Raw genomic sequence first — 21,534 nt, 5'->3', positions numbered from 1 at the left:
AAATTAAACAAATTTTCCTTCCTTCCTTTTTTTATCTATCCAAACATGGGAGAGGGAAAAATAATCCCCCTTCCCCTCCCTTCCCTTCTCTCCCCCTCCCCTCCCTTCTCTTCCCTTCCCCCCAAATCTCTCAATCCAAACACACTCTTAAGGTACTACTCCGATTTTTAATATCTTTCTAGCCATTTGTTGGTTTTGGCTCGCAGGTTTGACAATTCTATTTTAGGTTCGTCGGGAGTTTAAAATACAAACTTGAATGATATTTTTTCGGTTAAAAAAGTAATCAAGTAAAGAAGTTGCACATAGCGGTATTTAATTCAGGTCCGCTCGTTAGTACTTCTGATAGGCCTTACAAGAACTTGCGTCAAGTGAATGAACTTGTACTAAGAGGTCATATAGTTCAACGTCTTTCCATGATTTGGTCTTAAGAGTGTAATAGATTTGAATAACCAGTCCTGTAGTAGTTACAAATCTTCTGATGAGAACAGTTTACTTAAAGCCTTCTGAGAGCCCGTTAAAGCATTCTCGAGGCCCAACCCAAGAAAAAGAAACAAAATAGATGGTCCAACCAATTGAAATTTTGAGAGCCCATTAATGAATTCCCATGACCCACAAATCACAACCACCGTTTCTCCTTGTTTGCTTAAAAGACTACTGATGATGATAAAACAAGCCACCAGAAGAATCTCTCTGATTCTGAACAAAGTTGAGGCCTTTCCATCTGATGGCATGGGTTTCTCAAGTTTTAGCATAGAAACAGTTCAAATAATATGAGCAACCAAATCCACTGCAATGCCAATCAACCACATAAAAGCCTTGGGTATATCTACCTTTGCACATACTCAGTACTACATACAGTTTTTAATTGTGAGTTTCTTCAGCCTATGGAGGCACTACGTACAACTCTTACCACGCATCTAGACTGACCTGACCTCTCTATGACAAGGGACTTGCCTCACTCCAGTTGAAGAATATATGTGTCACATTTATCATTCTTCGATCTTCTTATCCTTGGAACGGGGACACGGTTTGCTTTTCATGGGATTGGAACATGTGTTACTCTCACAAGTCACAAGTAAATAATATCGTCCTTTTCTGATGTGTAGAAGCATCCTCTTGTCTTGTTTTTACTAAGAGCAGTCTTACAGATTCCAGTGTCTTTTCTCCCATCTATGTTAAATGCTGAGACGGACGCATAAGATTTCATATAGATCATGGGAGCCTCATGATTTGACATGGATAAGGGGAATCCGTCTCAATATTTAGGATCGTTGGAACAAAAAATACTAGGATCCTTGACATTCTTGTTCAATAAGTCATTAACTTTATGATTGGATATGTTTGTTGGTCTTGGTTTGTCTGTCCCCTGTAAAGATGTCCAAGTTGCTGTATTGTCCCTCATTGCATGTGTGTGTGTCATGGCTTACTTACACATCTTGCACATGCTACACTTCAGTTCAGGCAACAACCGGTGACATTATCATGTTGTGCCTCCTTATCATGGTCAAAGCTCTTTGCTTTTCACTCATGAAAGAATTCTCTGTGCCCTAACCCGGCTCGATTTAGGTTTATTATAGTGAGTAAGCTTCAGTAAATAAGCTTCTATCATTTGTGGCAACACAAGGGAAAGATTCAAATGCTTGTTTGTGATTATTTGAGTTCGCAATTAGGGGATCCCAATGTCTCCCCAAAATCATCATTGAGCTTTTATTCTTTAAAAAAAAAAAAATTGAGGTCGGTTGCATGATTCTACGTAAAAGTTAACAGAATCTATTACGTGTATTCATTTCATGTGTGTGGAAGGAGAATATGCATTATAAAAGAACCCAAGGTGATAGTCTAGTTGGGGATTCTCTATGAGGCCCTTCAAGGCCCTTCAATATTTACTGTGTGAACACATCAAATGGGCAGCATTTCTGTATCTATTATTTCTTTTAATTATTTATTATTTTTGTGGATTTAAACATCTTGACTATGATATGAGTCTGTCTGCATATAACTTAGTGCTCACAAAGTCATTTGCTTTATTGTGTTCCCACTTGTTGACCATGACAAATTAATAATGTCTGTGGAAAAACTAAAGCCAAGAAACAAGCCAGAAGATTCTGTTAAGGAGGAATCATGAGCCTTTGAATTATAAACAGAGCATTCCCTCAACTTGCATTCTTGCTTGAGTACTTCTTTCCATATGTCAGCTTTGTGCTTAATCATATTACAACATGCCAAAGTGTCCTTGCATTTCCTCTGACACATGATACACACACCCTCTCCATATCTATGACCATAATCACTTTAGTGATAGTCTAGTAATGAATTTTTTATGGTCAAAGTGTATGTATTCATAAAATTTTACATTCGATTCCTACTAAAAATTATATGGTGTTATTCTCGATTATTAAAAAAACCTATATATAACTAGACAAAAGATAAGAACTAACTGTAATTTTGGGATTTCTAATAAAATCACAATGGAACCAAAAGAACCACAATTTGATTGATGGTCTATTTTCATATGCAAATATTTCTCAAATTGGGTTGACAAGTCAAGTTGTTTCTTAAGATATCTTTTTAGTTTTTTTATAACTATTAAACAAACTTGACTTTTTATGTTGCAATAAAAAAAAGCATGATTTAATTATAGGATTGATTGGCACTAATCAAGTGATGACAAGCATTTGAGTGATACTCTAATCGTGAATCTCATTAGAGCCAAATCGTATGGGCTCGGAAAGTTCTGAGTTCGATTTTCATTGGGAGCAATATCTTTATAGCCATGAGCTAAGTTTTGGCCCAACTTATTTTGTTGGGTTTGACGACCAGAGTTTAGATTCATATTGGATGTTTGAAAGATTTGTATGGTGTTGTTCTCAGTTGTTAAAAAAAAAAAGATTTGTACTTATAATTACACTGAATCTATGTTAGTCTTTACTCTAATTGTTAATTAATTCTCTCAAGTTTCAAATTAAAACTCCCCCTTTTTTAATTAAAAAAAAACAAACAAACAGTGCCAGCTATATGCGCCTCCGTGTAACACTAACACAACGCATCCCTCTCACGCCGTTTGCCAACTCATCTCTCCGTTCCGTCATTGCAAGTTCATCGGTTGCCACGTCAGCAATGACGACGACTCTCAACGTTTTCCGTTCCCGTGGAATTCAACGGTTCTTCTTCGTCTTGTTTAAAATACTGTTGGGGCAGACGGAGAGTCCATTTCTGGCCCCATCCACCTCTCTCTCTCTCCCCCCCTCTCCCCCTAAAATCTCTTGCTTGCTCTGATTCACATTCCTTTGACGATAAAGGTTACTGTTTTTCACTGAATCCATGTCGGTGTGTACTCTATCTCTCTTTGTGGGTGTGGAAAGTTTGTGCTTTTGCTTGATTTAATCTTTGGCGTTCTTTTCTGGATTCCTTTATTATTGATTGATTGAAATTTTGGATTTTGTTTCCTGATTTTGCTCTTTGTTGTGTTTTTATGACATGGGTGTACCTTGTTGATTCGTTGGGATGTCCTCAATATCGTTGAAGCAATGAGTTTGTCGGGAATTTGTCGATATTCTACTGATTCAGTGTTCACATATAGTTTTTCTTTGTCTGGAGTGTTCAGATGTAGTTGAATTATGTATTTTATACTAATTTTGGGGAAAAGTTAGGTTTTTGAATTTTGATATTTTTTCTGCTCTGAATGTGTGCATATCATCATGCGTTAGGCACTGTTTAATGAAGTTTGAAATAAATCTAGATTTTCTTTTCTAAGAGCTTGGTGCTAGTAGGATATGAGAAATATTTTTTTTCAGAGACGGTGTAATTGTCACTAAGGTAGAAATGTAAATGGTATTCAGTAGCAGGTACTGGAAGCAAGTTTATTTATGGAAAACTTAATCAAAAGAGTAAGTTCACAAATATGTTAATATTGTTCATGAATATGTTATTGAATTTGATTTGTGCATTTTTTTCTTGGACTGAATCTAATGGTCTAATTCAATCACCTACATCAACAAGTAGTGGCTACTGTTCGATGAAGCTCTTTAACAGTCAGATAGTCTGCCACTGTCAGAAGCTTTTTGTTATTTTTTAAAAAAGTCTTTTAACAAGAATTTCATCGCTCCATGGTAGATTGTTCTATTTTTTTGTCTGTAATACCTTGTTTATATCTATATGTGGTTTTGGGTATGAGTGTTGGGTGGGAAATGCTTCACTATTGCTCCATGGTACATTGTTCTGTTTTTTGTCTATAATACCTTGTTTACATCTATCTGCGGTTTTGGGTCTGAGTGTGGGATGAAGAGTTCTTTGCTACTTTTAGCTAGATTGTACTCCATGTTGAAACTATCTTGATACAAGTTATATTGATTGGTTGATGCAATTAATTACTTATGACAGTTGAAGTAATAGTTTTTGACTGTATAAGACCTTTTTTAATCGACTGGAACCTAGATATTTGGCATTTTTAACCTTGAAGATACTGATAATCTTCATGTAATTTCTTATTATATTTCCTTCTATTTTTTGCTTAGGAGGATAAGGGTCGGCCATTGCCTAAATTTGGTGAATGGGACGTCAATGATCCTGCTTCAGCTGAGGGTTTTACTGTGATTTTCAACAAAGCTAGGGATGAGAAAAAGACAGGTGGCAAGCCCGATTCACCAGCAAAGGTTGATTCTCATGCTAGGCCTGGAGTAAATCCTGGCAAACCCCCAGCTGTAAGTACTATTTTTCACCCTATACATGGATGAGACATTCCTCTTGCATTCTGATTTTTCTCATTTCCCCGGTTGCATTGCCACCATTTCCTCAGGATCATATTCTTTTCATCTATAAATGAAATTGTAAGCCTTACACCCATGTTGAGAAAGATGTTATTTCGAGAATTTAAACCTGTAACCTGTGTAGTGAAGCAACTTTATCACTAGTCTTTTTTTAGGAAAAAATTCATAACCCGGAAGGATGAATTAGAAATTCTCTCGGATGTAGGGATTTGTGTTTGTGTGCATATGGGCGTCTTTTTGTTTGTGTATGTGAATTCCTGGTATTATCTTCCCATGGATAAGCTTCTTCCAAAGACTGTTTCTATGGCCGTTGGAAGAAATAGCTCGTACTGTTAGACATGCTTCATTCAACCAGTTTGTAGTTTATATCACTGGCTAATGAGAATTCAAAGAACTCCAGACTCGTACAAATTGATTTTGGCAACATCATCATGCCTGCGCACATCCTGCCTATCCCCAACCTCGCCCAGCCGTGTGCATGAGGAAATATGGGGTTGGCTATTATCTGTGCAACTTTACAATGGACTGTTACACGTCAATCACTTCTTACGTTGCTCTTGCCAAATTTTCAGAAAAAATGGCTTTGCTGCTTTTGAAGTCCGGCAGAATCATGATGAGGTCCTCCCCATATGAGAGCTTTCAAAGGAATACTTCGGAAATCCCCAGCACATATAAGTCTGGAGAAGGTAGATATTTAGGGCTGTGATTACTGGAATTTGTTTTCTTTGATGACACACTGAGTTGTGTCTGGGGATAGGAGCAAAAAACACCATATCATTATTGTATCTATATGCTGAATTTGTATTCTCAGCGGCCAAGTTCTTGTTACTGGGCTTGTTATATGTTATGTTTATGTAAGTGTATGGATGGATGAGATTGTTTTGTGAATTATAATACCAATGCTTCTTTTTCACTGTCTGAAATCATTACCTTTTGGTAACACCATCTACAGGCCCTGGACAATGTAGTCTACAAAATTTGAAATGGCAAGTCATTTGTCTGCAGTCATGGTATGGTGACTTTTAAAACAAAAACACGCCAAAAATCTCAATGTTTTTTGTCTTGGTTATCTCTAATGTTGAGATGATTATGGATCATGTGAAATCGTGGATCTCGCATAATTCATGTGAAGTCATGGACCTCACATGATCCATGCGAAATCACAAACCCCGACATGATTCATATGAAATCATGTGCTTTCATTGTAGTATTTTATATAGCTAGAACAAAAAACACTAGAAAACTCTGGACCTTTTTGGCGGTAATCCACCAGCTTGTTGACAGTGAAGCAGAACGCAGAAATGCATAAAATATGGCAATTTATTGTCTTCACTCCTCAAGGAATCAAGGGACCTGTGATGCCTTATACAAGAAACGAAAGACTACCAACATACAAGGAAAATCCGTAGATTTGTAACAATCAACTAAAAGGCAAAGGGAGTTTCTCATTTCATGGTTTTCTAGATCAGCCTTTTACTCATTGACAAAACACAAAGAAGAAACAAGTTCCTAAAATGCGTTCAAATTGTGTAATTTCAATTAACAAATTATGCGATATCCTGCGCCAAAACTAAACTCTAGACATGCCAAGTTTACGATCGAACAGGCGGCGGAGAAGGTAAACTTGGACAACGCTAGCACCAACGAGCGCTGCAGATTCGTAAAATGCCTTGTGAATTGCCCTCCTGCTCATCGCATCATTCACTGCATTCGCAAATTAAAGCAATGATTAGGATCCAATATGCCCAACTGCAACTAAATTCATGTAAGTGTAACTTACAAAAAGACGGTGCGTTACATAACACTCAAAACAAGGGTTAGTCTATTTGGTAACGATTTTAGGGCTCCCTCTAATGGAACATAATCAGAGCATCAAACTCACAAGGAGGTTCTTTGGTAATCACGTACTTATTCTCACCCACTGTGTGTGGACGAAAAGAAATGAACCGTGATGATGATATTATGTTGGTTCTATTTCGAACAAGCTAATTAAACTGTAGGCATCTTTCCTTTTGCAGCAACACATAGCGGTATAGCACCAGTTTGCTTGTTCTTAAACAAACTTTTCAGCAAGGAAGGCCACCATACCCTAGAAACAAATGCATTCATAGTAAAGCCACTGAGCTCACTATGAATCACAGCTAACAGTAGGTGTTGGGAATATATGGAGGGAGAGACAAATTTAGACTCCGAGTTTATTAAGTTACACTATTACAGACAGAAAGATTAGAAAATGTACCTATTGCCTGGCGTTCAGTCTGAGCTTCTAGCCAATGCTGTTCAAATTGAATATTATAAAGAGCTTCCTCTAACTTCGATATCTGATCTAACAAAGGTTTAAAATGTTCTGCAAAGAAAGACAAAAGCAACAGTAAGTCCGTTTCGTCATTAAGTGCTCATGCCTGAACATGAAGAAATAACACAGAATGGAGGTCTACAACTTACCGTCTTTTGCATGCTCATCATAATATGAAAAATGGCCAACATGAACATCAAAGTCTATGGTTTCATGGTAAGGAGATTTATTAGTGAAGCAGAAGCGGTGGACCCCTTTCTGGCGAGCCATAAATTCAAATTTCTCGCTTACTTTATTACGAAAATCATGAATCTGGTCACCAGAAGGTCCCTTCACCTGTAAAATTTAAGGTGAAAGATCAATGATACCATGAAGACAAATATATAAATGCATATATTTCCCTTACAATCACTCCTTCAGTCTAGCTAGAAACTAGAGTGCAAGATGACTTGATAGATAGGCATGTAGCAAAACAAATCAACCACGACTTCCAAACTGGTTTATGAAATATAATATACGGAGCTTAGACTACTCAAAGTCAAACAATTGCAATTTGCAGCTACATTCATGTATTCTATTCCACCGATATAGTACAACATCCTAGTTGCTGACAGAAAAATATTCCTATCATATTATAAGCCTCCCAATTGTCGCTGCCCGGTATAATACTTGATTTGTTGCAAAGCAATCATAAAATCTACAACCATTGTCACTACCCAACACGAATATATTTACACCTCAAAATTTGAATGGAACAACCAGTATACTCTTGCTCTTGCATGATCTCATCACAATTCCACACACACATAATTACATATATATGAAATAAGATATTCCAGCTTCATATGTTTAAGTCTACATATACAGAATTGAATGCCAAACAGCCTCTGAAGAATGCCAGAATGTTTCAAAAGTTGATATTAGACCAATTTGAAACCCAATTTCTTTTCCATACACATTAACCCAAAAGTGGGTACATAAAGAAGTTCTTCTTAAGTCTTAACCACCATGAGAAAAGATAAGTACCAGTAATACATCTAATAATGTATCACACACACCCAAAAAAAAAAAAAAACTAACAGCTTACCACAAGATCAACACCATCTTCACTAAAATGCCACGCTGAATCGACCTTGATGACGACAAAAGATGCATGAACTGTATCCCCTTCATATTTAACATCATGTGAGAAGCATTCTTCTCTGTCAATCACAATTCTAATACCAAAAACAGCTTCTGGGCTGGACAAAATTGCAAGAAGAAGAAAAACAAACAGCTCTGGTAGCCCAATTCTCATCTGCAGATTCAAGTCAATAAATTCAGTATGTATTACACCAGATACATTACAAGATCACCACAACAGATTAGGTACATGAAAACTCATGGAGTCAGATTAAAGAACTCAATTTTCAACCCTTGAAATCCAAAAAGGAAAAAATCATCATTGGTATGAAACCTCAAAATAACAGAGAGAAACCTCAAAATTCAATCATTTCCGCCAAAACAAAAAAGTGGGTTTCTTTCTCCAATCATTAAAAGACAAAAACAAGATCAAGACTTTCCTTCGTTTCCTACGCGTGCAAGGGAAAAATAAAATCCCAGAAGACTGATTCCGCTGAAGAAACGAATAATAAAGTAAATCTACAAATTCAAAAAGAAAAATGAACTACCTTTGAAGTTTGAAGCTTCAAAGTTGAAGGATCTTGATCTGTTATTGTACTTGAAGGCTGTGGAGATAACTTATCAAATCAAAGACTGAACCTTCGAAGGATTTGGGAACCGGGTTCAAATTTTGACGTCTTCAAAGTACTTGCTCGTGTTGTGTTGTGTTGTGTTGTCTGTCTGAACGCGATATCCTTCAGTTCTGGCTGAAATACGGATTTGCCCTTTTTGACCTTTTTCTTTTTATGGGCCGAGTAAGTATAAATTTAAGATGGGCCCTACCCCTTTACGCCCATTAGAGTCTGAAGAAAATAAAGCCCAGTGATCTCTAGCAAGAAAAATATTGCCTCTCTCAACACCACTAGTGTGACAAAACAGAAAGATCATGAATATGAGATGACAAAACGGATGAGAGAACTTTAGGATTCCCCACAGTTTACAATTCTGATCGGAAATAAGTTCGGTGGAGAAAACACAAAGTGTTATGTGATGTGACACACTTTTCAAACTATTAGATGAAAATTGTCTAAATTCTTACGAAAAAACGTAAATTTTTAAATGTTTTTTGATGCATCCAATAGATGTGATTGTCCATTTTCAAACATGCCATGCAAGTGAAAAACGGACAGTTTTTTCATTCAACTGTCTTCGACTGCTCTCAAGAAACTAATCCGCACTCACATTTTTAGCATCAGTGCGTTCATCAAAACCTCTCACTTGAGCCTAGAAAATGTCTTCTTGTTATGTGTAAAGTTGAGTTTTATTTATAAGCCACTCGGCTTGACATGCCTGACCGACGTGAGATTTAAATGTTAACATTAACTTGCAAAAATACTTTAGAAAATATAACATTGTAAAACAGGTACAAGCCAAAAGGCCAAATGCAGTCGACTTCAGGATAATTGTCCTTGGTATCTTACCCTTACCCTATACTACTATAATATGCAAAACCATTGTCTTACAGAGTCTGTTGATCATGCCGTGACCAAAGCCACCTTCTTCACCAATCCAACAAAGCAAAGTAAATTGATCAATGCAAGTGAAGCTAATACAGTGAGCATTGGAGAGGAAGATCCAAACTTCCATAATCTCTTCCTTTTATTGTTGCAAGAGACCTTCATCTGGAAACTTTGGCTGTGATTACAAATCCCAAGTCTGAAAATCCTTTGTGATTCAAATTCAAAATTGTACGTAGATTTCACACACCATCAACAGTCTTGTGGTGATAAATGTAATAGTACTGTTAGAACCACTGTACATTTTCTTTCCCTCATAGGAATATGGGATCCATTTAGGATCATGTTTCCCCTCTAAAACTGCAGAACTGGTACCCACGTCTAGCAGATGGTATGGTCACAGCTGAGCCCCCACTGCGACTATTTGCAATTTTGCAGCATTTGGTGTCGCTTCCAATGGACCCATTGGAGAAACAATTCTAGCACCATGATGGTTCAATAATTGACCCTTGTTGCCCAACAACAGTTACGTTGCTTGGTTATTTGGATTTCACATGAAACTTTGCCTCCAAAATAAAGGATAAATTCTAGATTAGTCTCTGAATAAGCAACCCATTTTGGATCATAAACAGTGGCCTATTGGTTGGCCTTTTATGAACACCATATCACAAAGTGAACCAGAATGCAATAACCAATTTGTCCTGCCACAAACAATTTGAAGACAACAACTGTCACCTTCTTATTTGTCCTACTTTGTCCAATTTTAATCGACTAGATACCGATATTTTTTCATCTTTACTATCTCAAATGTTCAGATGAAAATATACGATTTTATCTGAAATATTTGGCTCCTGATCTTAAATAGATCAGGTGCGTCCAATATTTGGGTTAACTGACAAAAAAAATATTGGAATGGTGAGCATTTTTTGTTCTGATCTTGATATGCTCTCATTATTGTACATGTAATGGTAGACCAAAAACCCAATGATGATCATTTTTATTGAAAGACGCAACCGTCCAAAAGTACAATATGATAAAAAGGCCCCACTGATTCAAAAAGGCTCTCTCCTTCTCTCTTCACTGATTTCCTTATATAAAATTTGTCTTAAACACCTTTTGAATTCGTGAATCTATCTATGCCCTGCAAAATATACCGTTTTCATTCTTCACTTGACAATAGCCCTTTTGAATTGAATCAAGACCCCATGTAGAAAGTGCTTTCCAGCACAAGAAAATCAGCGCCCCATAATTTTATCGGAAAATTTCGCATAAGGCCGAGAACTTGCTTGGTGGGTTTTGGTTTTTGGGTCCGAAGAAAGGGTCTTTCATTTCTGACAGGATGATCTCGAGTCGTAGCTAGTTTGCAATGGAGAGAAGATGTGAAGACTCACGATTTGCTGGTAATTCTTTGACTCTGACCTTGTCCTTCATTTCTAGATTCAATCGTACAGGAAATGTATTATTTCGATTCTTCAATCGAAATTGTTCTTTTTTAATTTTGTTTCAAACCTATTAACCATCCTAGTAATCCACTTTCTACGATCGGATAAGTGACTAATTTTCTCCGAGAATTTCATGCAAAGCTGAGAACTTTCTTGGTTGAGTTTTGGTGGTTGGATTTAAAGAAAAGTTTTTGTTTTTTAGACAATCGAAGATATCAAATATTATCAATAAGATGATTATCGCTCTTTTCTGATTTTGCTATTGAGTGAAAGAGGTTAGGACTATTGCTGCCTGTTGTTATTCTTTGACTTCGAGTTTTTTTTTTGTTGATTTCTAGGGTTTATGGTGCTTATGTCCAGGCTTTGATTAAGGTGTCCTTTTCGGTGAGTGGGCCTTTGAATCGTCATTTTTTGACGTTATAGTTTACTTATGCCACTTTCTTGAATTGTTGGCAATTGTGGAGGAGCGTAGTTATTATTTTTCATTTTGGATGGTTGTTTTGTTTATGTACAAAGCTGGGGCTTCTGCTAGATTAACTGAAGGGCTGCACTTGCTCAGACAGTTATTGAATAGTATCAGTGTGTATCCCATCTGACAATGATTTATAACTATTGTTTTGAAAGGTGATGATTGATTACTTTATCTCAATTAATTTTGAAAGTCCTCTTCCTAAGGAAATCATGAGAATTGAAATGGATTCTGCTGGGCAGGAACTTGAACTAGTAACTCTTTGTTGTTATAGTTGCTAATGCTTGAGCTGTTGAAACTTGAAAGTTTATCTCACATTCAACTTATTTTTCTTGTGATGTAAGATGAGTGTAGAATTGAAGGATAATCTGTCTGAGGTGGTATGTTGTGTGTTAAAATTTTAGTCAAGTTTACAGGCCATCTGAGGTTTGAACGTTGCTATCGTTGTCTTTTTCTTGCCAAATTGTTTGTGTCCGCTAATAAATTTTCATTGAACTCTATGTGCTCTAAGTTCTAGGAAGAAAAAACTCTTTTGTTTGCTCTGTGCCTTAGCCTGAATAGCTACGGTTTCTCTGTGGCCTGTGCCCTGATGGTGAATCAAGAGTAAGTAGCCTCACATATGCTTAGGGGTGGTTGGGGTATACACTTTCTTGAAGGCTATTCTAACAATGATGCTAGTGGAAGAAAATAGCAGCAGGAAAGTATGATTTAGAATTAAAGGAACTATTAGATGTTTGCGATGAAGGAAAATATATGTGACAGGACCTTTGAACGGAAGGATATTGGAATAAGGAATGCATGACTTTTGAGATTAATTGTTTAGCAAGCTTGCATTTTGCTCTAACTTTATAAGGTATTCTTTAGGAGTAATAATTCCACTTTCCATTTGTATTCTGCATAGGTGTCTTTGATGTGGTGTCAATGTGCAGTTATGATTTTATCTTATTTCATTTCTTTTTTTGATTACTTTGAAGTTAACTTTTAAATTTTGCCTGAACAGGTGGTTTCTTTAGAAATACTTGTTGCTAAAGAAAAAAAATATGGTTGCTAAAGAACGTTCACGTAGTACAGCCTCTCCTAAACCTGGGGTGGGAGAGGTAGACACCAGCGCGCCATTTCAATCTGTTAAAGATGCTGTCAATCTCTTTGGTGAAGGTGCTTTCTCAGGGGAAAGGGCCTCCATCAAGAAGCCAAGACCTCATTCTGCAGAGGTATCATTATTTTCATTTTATACAACATAACATGGACTTATATAGATTTGGTTATGTCTTTGTTTCTGTTGAAGTGCTACCTTTATAATCCCATAACAGATATTAAAAGCTTGGTCTTTACATTCCATCTCATATTTTAAAAGTCAGTTAAATATAGCATCACCTTCATACTATCTATGTATTGGGGTCGATGATTTTTTTTGGATTGGACCAACAGCGAGGTTCAAAGGTCATGTATTCTCTAAAAACAGTAATGCTGTGGCTCAATTGTGTATTTTTGTGCATGTCTGATCTGAAATCATCGCCGAAAGTGGTAAATTTTAAGATAATCAGGATATAGTAAAATCGAAATGAGGTATGAAAAAGGATCTATGTTATCTCAAATGGCCGTCTAACATTTTTTTTATTGTCCTCTCAATGTTGCAGATACTTTGTATATGGAGTGTTATGTTTTTTGTTGTACTTCATGCATAATTGCTCTATTTGACTCTTTCTACCTCTGATAGTAATCTGGCAAAGGAACCAAATCATGTATGGTCACTATTTGTTACTTGAATGCAGAGGGTATTAGCCAAGGAAACACAACTGCACTTAGTCAAGAAAGGTCTTGACAAGTTAAAGGAACAACTGAAGAATGCTGAAACTACAAAGGCCGAGGCACTTGTAGAGTTAGAGAAGGCTAAGAGAACAGTTGATGATCTGACCCTTAAGCTGAATACTGTCAGCGAATCCAAGGATTTAGCAATCAGGGCAACAGAAGCTGCAAAGAATCAGGCAAAGCAGATTGAAGAAGCAAACAGTGGTCAACCTCCGGAATCTGATGTTTCCAGGACAAATGACCTTGAATCTTCAAGGGAGCAATACATGGCTGTGTTTAGTGAACTTGATGCTGCAAAGCTAGAACTACGGAAAATACGACAGGATTGTGATGCATCATTGGAAGCAAAAGTTGCTGCTTTCAACCAAGCTGCAGAAGCGGAACATGCAGCCAAAGCAAACCTTGAGAAAGTTGGGGAGCTCTCTAAAGAGATTTCAGCATTACAGGAATCTATTGGGCAAGTGAAGCTTGCATCTCTGAAAGCCCAACAGGAGCAAGCAAAAATATTTGCTGAAAAGGATGTACAAAGGCAGTCATATAAAGCTACATTGGAAGAGCCGATGCAGAAGCTGCTTGCCTTGAAAAATGATTTTGATCCTCAACTTGCCCGAAATCTTGAAGCACAATTGGCTGAAGCACAGAATGAGATTGAGACATTGCAAAAGCAGATGGAAAATTCAAAGGCATCAGATCTGGATTATGTGAAAACTGTCACCTTAGAGCTTGATGATGCCAAGAGTTCACTGCAGAAAGTAGCAGAAGAGGAAAGCTCCCTTCAGAATTTGGTGGAATCTCTCAAGCTGGAGCTGGAGAATGTGAAGAAGGAGCATTGTGAACTGAAAGAGAAGGAGACAGAAACTGAATCCATTGCTGGGAATTTGCATGTCAAGCTCCGTAAAAGCAAGTCTGAGTTTGACACTTGGCTGGCTGAAGAATCCAAAGCAAGAGGTGCTACTGAAGAAATGATCTCTACTCTCCACCAGCTATCATTGGAAACTGAAAATGCGAGACGAGAAGCAGAAGAGATGAAGAACAAGGCTGAGGAACTGAGGAAGGAGGCTGAGGCAACCAAAATTGCACTTGAAGAGGCAGAGAAGAAGCTTAGAGTTGCTCTAGACGAGGCTGAGGAAGCAAAAGCAGCAGAGGGGTTAGCCCTTGATCAGATTAAGACCTTATCAGAGAAAACTACTGCTGCTCGTGCCTCAACTTCCGAGTCTGGGGCTAAGATCACAATCTCAAGGGAAGAATTCGAGTCTTTGAGCCGGAAAGTGGAGGAGTCTGACACGTTAGCAGAAATGAAAGTGGCTGCTGCCATTGCTCAGGTTGAAGCTGTCAAGGCTGGTGAAAACGAGGCTCTCAAGAGGTTAGAGGCGACTCAGAAGGAGATAGAGGAGATGAAGGCTGCAACCAAGGAGGCTCTAAAGAGGGCGGAGATGGCTGAAGCAGCTAAAAGGGCGGTGGAGGGAGAACTTAGAAGATGGCGTGAAAGAGAGCAAAAGAAGGCAGCGGAAGCTGCTTCTCGGGCGATAGCTGAAATGGGGATGTCTTCAGAATCATCCCCACACCACTATAGGATCCATAAGCAAAACCCAACTGAGAAAATTCTAGAGGCCAAGAAATATCAAAAGGAGAGAAGTTTTACTTCAAGAAAGGTGCTTCTCCCTACCTTCTCCGGTATATTTCACCGGAGAAAGAACCAAGTTGATGGTGGGTCTCCTTCATATCTGCCTGGTGAGAAGCCTGTGTGAGATATATGTTTGCTGAACTTAAGGTGTGAATTATGAGTGATTGAGAAAGAAAATATTTCGTGACTTGCTCAGTTGTGTGTATATTCAAGACCAGTGGAATCAAATTTCTATTATCTCGTCATTTTGACGAATGAAATGATGAAATCTCAATGAAAAGTTGGAACTTTTGTTTTAGGGGAGTCAAGATGCTAGTGTCATTTTTCAGAGATATTTGGCTGTTCTGTTTTTAAATGCCAGTAGCTGCAGAAGTGATCAAAAACCACCTTGTTGCCAAATTATTTTTTTTTTTATTGTTTCTTCCCTTGCAACTAGAATATTCATTGTTTCCCATTAAAGCTTGCAACACTAGCAGTTCAGGTTTTATCTATTGGGTTCGCAGGTCTGATATCATAAATCCAGTCTAAACATAATTATAATTTGATTTTTATTTGAGATTAAAAATATATGGTTGGATTCTAAAACCAATCAAACTATATTTTTAATTTTTTTAAAAAAATAATGGGGCTGTAATTTATTCTAAATGCATATCACATCTCACAATCTAATATAATTATCGGCAGGACTATATGGACCCCCTTTTTACTTTCTTCACCCCCCATTCTATATAGGCCATAGCTTTGTAAGGATAATGTAGAAAATCAGATAAAAAAGGTATAAGTAATCATGACACAGATGACCTTCTTTCATTCATTTTTTTTCCTTTTTTTGGGTCTTAATGTTGACTAAACGTCATCTAATCATCTTTCACGTGGCTCTGCTGTTTGTAACTATTTACTAAAGATTGGAAGCATATACACCGTTCATTTAAAAGGTTTGAAGTTTTTATAATTGTTAATGTATTTTTTCAGTATAATAATTTTTTTTATACATATATATGTTTTAATGCAGTCACTGATTTTCAATTGTTTCACTTATAGGCTAACTATATTTGTCAAATATTCAACTAAAATACAGACAAATAACATTTCAATACTCTTACAATTATGTAAATTATAATACAATGGTTTCAGAAGGAAATGTAGAACGTCTACATTGAATGTATGATGCAAGTTGTTCCGTGTACGGTGTAACCCATGCAGCTGTACAATCATATCTATATGTAAACCATTGAATCATAATGGAAGGCATCGGGTAACCCTCCGTTAAGGCAATCTGGACAAAGTGATTACTATTAACAAACCCGATAGTGATAGTAACATGTTCATGAGAAGGGGGAGGTATCGATCACAGTGATAAAAATGTCAAGCACTGTTCAGAACTAAGGAGATGTAATATAACATTATACCTTGAAGCAATCAAATGACCCATGTCTGGTATGATACAATATGTAGATAGAATACTTAATGTATCCTACCGGTAGGATACAATATGTAGCATAGGATACTTATGTATCCTACCGATATGATACAATACGTAGCATAGTGATAGGATACTTAATGTATCCTATCGGTAGGATACGGTATAGAATACTTATGTATCCTACAGGTATGATACAATATGTAGCATAGTGATAGGATACTTAATGTATCCTACCGGTAGGATACGGTATGTAGCATAGTGATAGGATACTTAATGTATCCTACCAGTAGGATACGGTATATATCCTAGTGATAGGATACTTATGTATCCTACCAATAGGATATTGTCATTAGACGATACTTAGTTGTTCCACGATTGAATTTCTAAGATAAATTAAATAATAAATAAATTAAATTCAAATAAATTGATAATTTATCATTAAATTGTTTATATAGTGGGTATATATATATATACATAGATATACATATATATATGTATATGTATATGTATATATGTATATGTATATATTAAACAATTGATAATTCACTCTCTCTTAATCATTGTCTATCAATCTCCAGTCTTGTCTGCCTCCATGATTATTACCTTTACTTTATATTTCCAAATAAGTAACACACATAGATGAGACAATCAACCATCAACACGGCTCAAATACTGAGAATTATCTAATCAATGGGGATCTAACTAGCAGAAAATGGGGTTTAAATAACAGGACCCTATAATTATTAACTTCTTTACCCCACTCACCAGTCCATAGGGGGAGTGAGACTGAAATACTGAACGGGCCCCTAAACAGAGGCAGAGCCTAAACAATTTATTTTTTTAAAAAATAAGTGTGCGAAGAAGAACACTTCCACTGTTTTTTGAAAAAAAAACCGAAGCTTTGACGTGTAGATCCGACCTTCCAGATTCCTTTCTCCGGAAAGCGCCACTCTTTACGCTGAGAGTATCGATAACCGGTGAGGTGGGTTTACTTTCTGAAAGTCTCTCTCCACAGTGATGTATATACAGATGGAGAGGCTTCTTCGCCAAACTCGAAAACATGCTTAGGCATGTTGAGAAGTGTCCTGTGGATTTACAACAAAGTGGGCCATAGAATTGCTTTTAAGCTTTTGCTGTCATGTCTAAGGGGAATTGGGATTGTTGTTTGATATGTGAATTTTTGTGCAGAAACTGAAAGCTTTGGTTTTGCTGAGTTAGTCATGTTTAACCATTATTTAATGTTATGGTACTTTAGGTATTTGAATGATAAATTCGTCTATAATGGAGAAAAGTGGAAGTAGTTTTGTGGGATTGAGGCAATCTGATTTGAAGAAATCCTTCAAGCTCGCACTTCGTTCTCTTCTAACAACCTGTTCTAAGGAGGTACTGCGTATATATATTTTTTCATTGGAAGCAAGTATAATGTGATGAGGATACTTCATATGATATATTAATAATTTTATTGCTAACTATTAATTCATGTATGTTCGTAAGGAATTCGACAAAGCATTTTCAAGATTCACTGGTGCTGAGCAAGAATGTCTTCACCAGCTCTTTGTTCAGGTTTTTACACCTTTTGCAGACTTGGGTTTGAGGTTATGGATGGGAAAAACAGATTTCTTTCAAAAATAATATTTCTTTTTGACAACCGCTATCTTAGAATCGAACTGAGGCTTTTGTTATGAAATTTTCAGGTTATTACTTCATTGCATGAAAGTATAGAGGTACATTTTCTCTATGCCCTGCTCCTGGTTCGTGTTTTCTGATAATCCTGTTGAAGAACATGAATGAAACACTTAATTGTAGAACTCCTTGATTTGTGTCTCCTTTCTTGTGGAGTGTATATTTCTTCAATCATCATTTACCTATTGCATAGTGGAAAATGAACTCACCAAATTGGTTTCCCTTAATTTTTACACTTAAGACTTAACAGTGGCTGGCTTAGAGCACCACCTTATTTTTGGATTATATTTCATTACACCGAGTTATGGCATTTCCTCTTTTGAATATTACAGGAAGAGTTCGAGTCTTTGTTCCTTGAAACACAGGTACCGTTTTGATTGTCATGACCTTTTGACATTTGAAACATTTACTTCTATGTGGATTTTTTTTAACTTATGGTGAAGAGGTCCATGTTAATTCAGATTAAGAGGTTCCTTGACTTTTTTCACAATTGGTGAATTAGCCATCAGTTTGAGCAAAGAGTGAGACTTAGTTAATTTGTTGCTGTGTTGATACAGCTTCTCACCCGAAATAATTATATATTATAGCCACGCACTTTCTTGTTGCATTATTGTTTGTATGTGATGTAAATGCACGTTTTCTCTTATCAGGTCGGACCTGCTCTCAATATTGTGGAGCAACTTGTTGAAGAGCAATCTCTGGATCCTTTGTTTTCAGAAAAGTAGGTTTCTTTGGAATATGCTTCGTGATTGAGTAACTGTTAAGAACAAGTCTAGTTCCTCTCTATCAGTAGATGTTGTAACTGGCGAATGCAATCATGTTATATCTTATTTGTGCCTTTAGCTTTCCTTTAATATAAGCGGTCAGTGGTATAGATAGCTAGTCAAAACCATTACATGCTCACATGAACATTTGTGGAGGGCCAGGTGGCTGACCGAGTGAATACTAGAATTCTTTTCTCTCGAAAACTTCAAATAGAGGTAGAGGGCAGCGGATACACAACTGAGAAATTGCTCAAAATTTACACTTGGTGTTGGAGTTCCTGAAGTGTCCTGATGACTGTACGTAAGCTGATAAGCATAGTCCCCTGGCCAACATGATCTTTGTGATCCTATATTCCTATGTTATTGAGTTCCTCGATGACCTTTTATTATGTTTCATGTCTGAGGAGTCCTTACTTTGAGAAAGTGGATTTGAATGCAGGACTAACTTCATTGATGTTGCACATGATCTATCCATGGCAAAGAAGAATGAGATCCATTATCTGGGGAGTATGCTGAATAGGGTAAGTAACTCGTTCTACAACTGTAACACCTCTCTTTTAAATATGACTAAAACAAACTCGATCTTTTACTTTAATGAAGTTATGGTACTTTTACCGATACATGTTAGTCTGCCCTGAGAGTGTGAATATATGTCTGTCAGTCGAATGACCAATGAGATCTTGGTAAACTAATTACTGAGTCTTTATCAAAACACCCGTTTAGGACTAACTTATCAATTAAGTTTATTTGTTTTCATGAGCTTATTGGAACTCTTTTGGGCCAAATTTACCTTTGTTAAGCTGCGCTATGCTAGAATTGTATCTAAAACAAAATATGCTCGAATATAACTTAATAATTTTTCTTTGTTAACTAGGCGGTGGAACAAAAGCGCGTCATCGAGGCTCAGATCATTGAACTGAAGAATGGAAGGAAAGATGTCCCGAAGACGGCAGATATTGAGAAGGTGAATGAATGCTTCTTTTGGAGTTTCGTGCCAACTTCTGGGAGAAAATGAAATAATTTGGCATAGAGAAACATGTTTTGTATAGTTGGTGAGCATCTTGCTGTTTACGTTTTAAAATTGGGTGCTAACTCTTGTTTATATATGCTAATAATGCAGCTGAGAAACGGGATTTCAAGTTATGGGACGTACGGAATGGGATTCAAGGTCCATGGTTAAATTGGGAATATAAACCCATTTCAAGTGCTTTTCTATTCTTGTGATGTGCAATGGAGGTCCCTCTATAATTCTGAAGGAATGAATTCTCGTGACTGGACCAATACTTTCTGTAGGAAGCTGAATGAGAAATTTTTATTACCTTGATTTCAAGCATCATCATCTTTTGTGTATGCTTAGGAGGAGGCATCTTTCTCCAATCTGTGTAATTCTACTGTTGTTTCTCTCATTTGTAATTCCTTCTTGAGGTTTGCTGCAGACTCTCTTCTTAGCATTTCTCAGTATGAGACTTCAGCTTTAGGGTTTAAGGTAATTAACCAATATTAATTACTGTTTTTTTTCCTATTGATAGGATATGTGTTTTTTTTTTTTTTTTAATTTTTTTTTGAAAAAAGTTAGTTATGTTGGTTGCAACAGACGGTTAGATGCCCTGAGCGAGTCCCTGGGACTTAACTGGTCAAGAATCAACCAAGCAAACCAAGCCTTTATATGTTTTCCTCTTCACTTGCCTATTTTCATGCTTTTATTTCCATCTATTTCACTCCATAAAACTCTCAACACCACCAACATCATCTCTTCCAATCCCCCAAAACAACCATTTCTTTCATCACTAACCATGGAAGATCATGAATTACCAAATCGACTGAGCAGCGTAAGCCCGGAAAGCCCTCCCTTAAAGAACAGCAACAGCAGCAGCAGCCACTCCAACTACAATCACCACCACAACAACAAAGAGCAAGATCGGTTTCTTCCGATAGCAAACGTCGGACGGATTATGAAGAAAATGATTCCTGATAAAGGAAAAATAGCTAAAGATGCCAAAGAGACTGTTCAAGAATGTGTCTCTGAGTTCATTAGCTTCGTTACCGGAGAAGCATCGGATAAATGTCAGAGAGAGAAGAGGAAGACCATCAATGGCGACGATATTATTTGGGCGATTACAACGTTAGGGTTTGAAGATTACGTCGGTCCACTCAAATTGTATCTCAACAAGTATAGGGAGATTGAAGGGGAGAAACTTAACATTCCTAAGCAACACAGAACAGAGCAACAAAGGCAACAGCAGCAACAAGAACAGCAAGACCAAAATATGGTTTATAGTAATGTATATTCTACAACAAATCTCATGTCTCAACCACCTTTTGATCAGACATTTTCCTTGCCTTTCTCGCCGAATTCAATTCAGAAACAGTTACAGCAACCAGACCAAATTGATTCAGTAGGGCATTGGTAAGGGGAAAAAAAAAAAGAGAAGACTACTTTTCTCCTCCAAATTACTAGATATTTCAATGTAATGTGAATGTAAACTATACATATATACATGTTTGATGACACCTGTAAGAATTTTAAAAAAATTTAAGAGTATAAAAGTTGCTGATAATTCACATTCTCTAATCTCTATTCATTCATAATGACATTTCATATTTATACCAATATGCAACAGCTCCTACCCATTGAAAACC

At 36.9% G+C, this 21,534-nt stretch overlaps 5 protein-coding genes across 7 annotated transcripts; 4 read left to right on the top strand and 1 right to left on the bottom strand.

The window, feature by feature from the left end:
- Nucleotides 1-3,415: 3,415 nt before the first annotated feature.
- On the top strand, nucleotides 3,416-5,679 carry LOC119988551 (protein NOI4). Its single transcript, XM_038833625.1, has 3 exons — nucleotides 3,416-3,887; nucleotides 4,515-4,700; nucleotides 5,339-5,679. The coding sequence occupies exons 1-3, from the start codon at nucleotides 3,867-3,869 to the stop codon at nucleotides 5,360-5,362; spliced, it is 231 nt and encodes a 76-aa protein (XP_038689553.1). The 5' UTR covers nucleotides 3,416-3,866; the 3' UTR covers nucleotides 5,363-5,679.
- A 389-nt stretch (nucleotides 5,680-6,068) lies between these two features.
- On the bottom strand, nucleotides 6,069-8,922 carry LOC119988318 (transmembrane emp24 domain-containing protein p24beta2-like). Its single transcript, XM_038833305.1, has 5 exons — nucleotides 8,733-8,922; nucleotides 8,150-8,359; nucleotides 7,212-7,398; nucleotides 7,006-7,113; nucleotides 6,069-6,470 (listed from the first exon to the last, which is right to left on the bottom strand). Exons 2-5 carry the CDS (start codon nucleotides 8,357-8,359, stop codon nucleotides 6,337-6,339), a joined length of 639 nt encoding a protein of 212 aa, XP_038689233.1. The 5' UTR covers nucleotides 8,733-8,922; the 3' UTR covers nucleotides 6,069-6,336.
- A 1,812-nt stretch (nucleotides 8,923-10,734) lies between these two features.
- On the top strand, nucleotides 10,735-15,332 carry LOC119989218 (WEB family protein At5g55860). Of its 2 annotated transcripts, XM_038834609.1 has the most exons (4): nucleotides 10,735-11,080; nucleotides 11,461-11,506; nucleotides 12,592-12,802; nucleotides 13,364-15,332. In XM_038834609.1, exons 3-4 carry the CDS (start codon nucleotides 12,632-12,634, stop codon nucleotides 15,146-15,148), a joined length of 1,956 nt encoding a protein of 651 aa, XP_038690537.1. In that variant the 5' UTR covers nucleotides 10,735-11,080; nucleotides 11,461-11,506; nucleotides 12,592-12,631; the 3' UTR covers nucleotides 15,149-15,332. The 2 variants fall into 2 exon arrangements, with proteins under 2 accessions (XP_038690537.1, XP_038690538.1); XM_038834610.1 differs by lacking the exon at nucleotides 11,461-11,506.
- A 1,907-nt stretch (nucleotides 15,333-17,239) lies between these two features.
- LOC119989627 lies at nucleotides 17,240-20,420 on the top strand. Of its 2 annotated transcripts, none has more exons than XM_038835271.1 (9): nucleotides 17,240-17,429; nucleotides 17,703-17,830; nucleotides 17,942-18,010; nucleotides 18,142-18,171; nucleotides 18,463-18,495; nucleotides 18,781-18,851; nucleotides 19,334-19,415; nucleotides 19,769-19,858; nucleotides 20,015-20,420. In XM_038835271.1, the coding sequence occupies exons 2-9, from the start codon at nucleotides 17,711-17,713 to the stop codon at nucleotides 20,072-20,074; spliced, it is 555 nt and encodes a 184-aa protein (XP_038691199.1). In that variant the 5' UTR covers nucleotides 17,240-17,429; nucleotides 17,703-17,710; the 3' UTR covers nucleotides 20,075-20,420. The 2 variants fall into 2 exon arrangements, with proteins under 2 accessions (XP_038691199.1, XP_038691200.1); XM_038835272.1 differs by having other exon boundaries at nucleotides 17,427-17,550.
- Nucleotides 20,253-21,517, top strand: LOC119989626 (nuclear transcription factor Y subunit B-7). The gene is made up of 2 exons (XM_038835269.1): nucleotides 20,253-20,380; nucleotides 20,489-21,517. The coding sequence occupies exon 2, from the start codon at nucleotides 20,589-20,591 to the stop codon at nucleotides 21,303-21,305; it is 717 nt and encodes a 238-aa protein (XP_038691197.1). The 5' UTR covers nucleotides 20,253-20,380; nucleotides 20,489-20,588; the 3' UTR covers nucleotides 21,306-21,517.
- Nucleotides 21,518-21,534: the final 17 nt, after the last annotated feature.

Source organism: Tripterygium wilfordii, chromosome 21 (genome assembly GCF_013401445.1).
Source record: "Tripterygium wilfordii isolate XIE 37 chromosome 21, ASM1340144v1, whole genome shotgun sequence".
NCBI classification, from domain to species: Eukaryota; Viridiplantae; Streptophyta; class Magnoliopsida; order Celastrales; family Celastraceae; genus Tripterygium; species Tripterygium wilfordii.
This window is presented reverse-complemented; position numbering and strand designations above follow the sequence as displayed.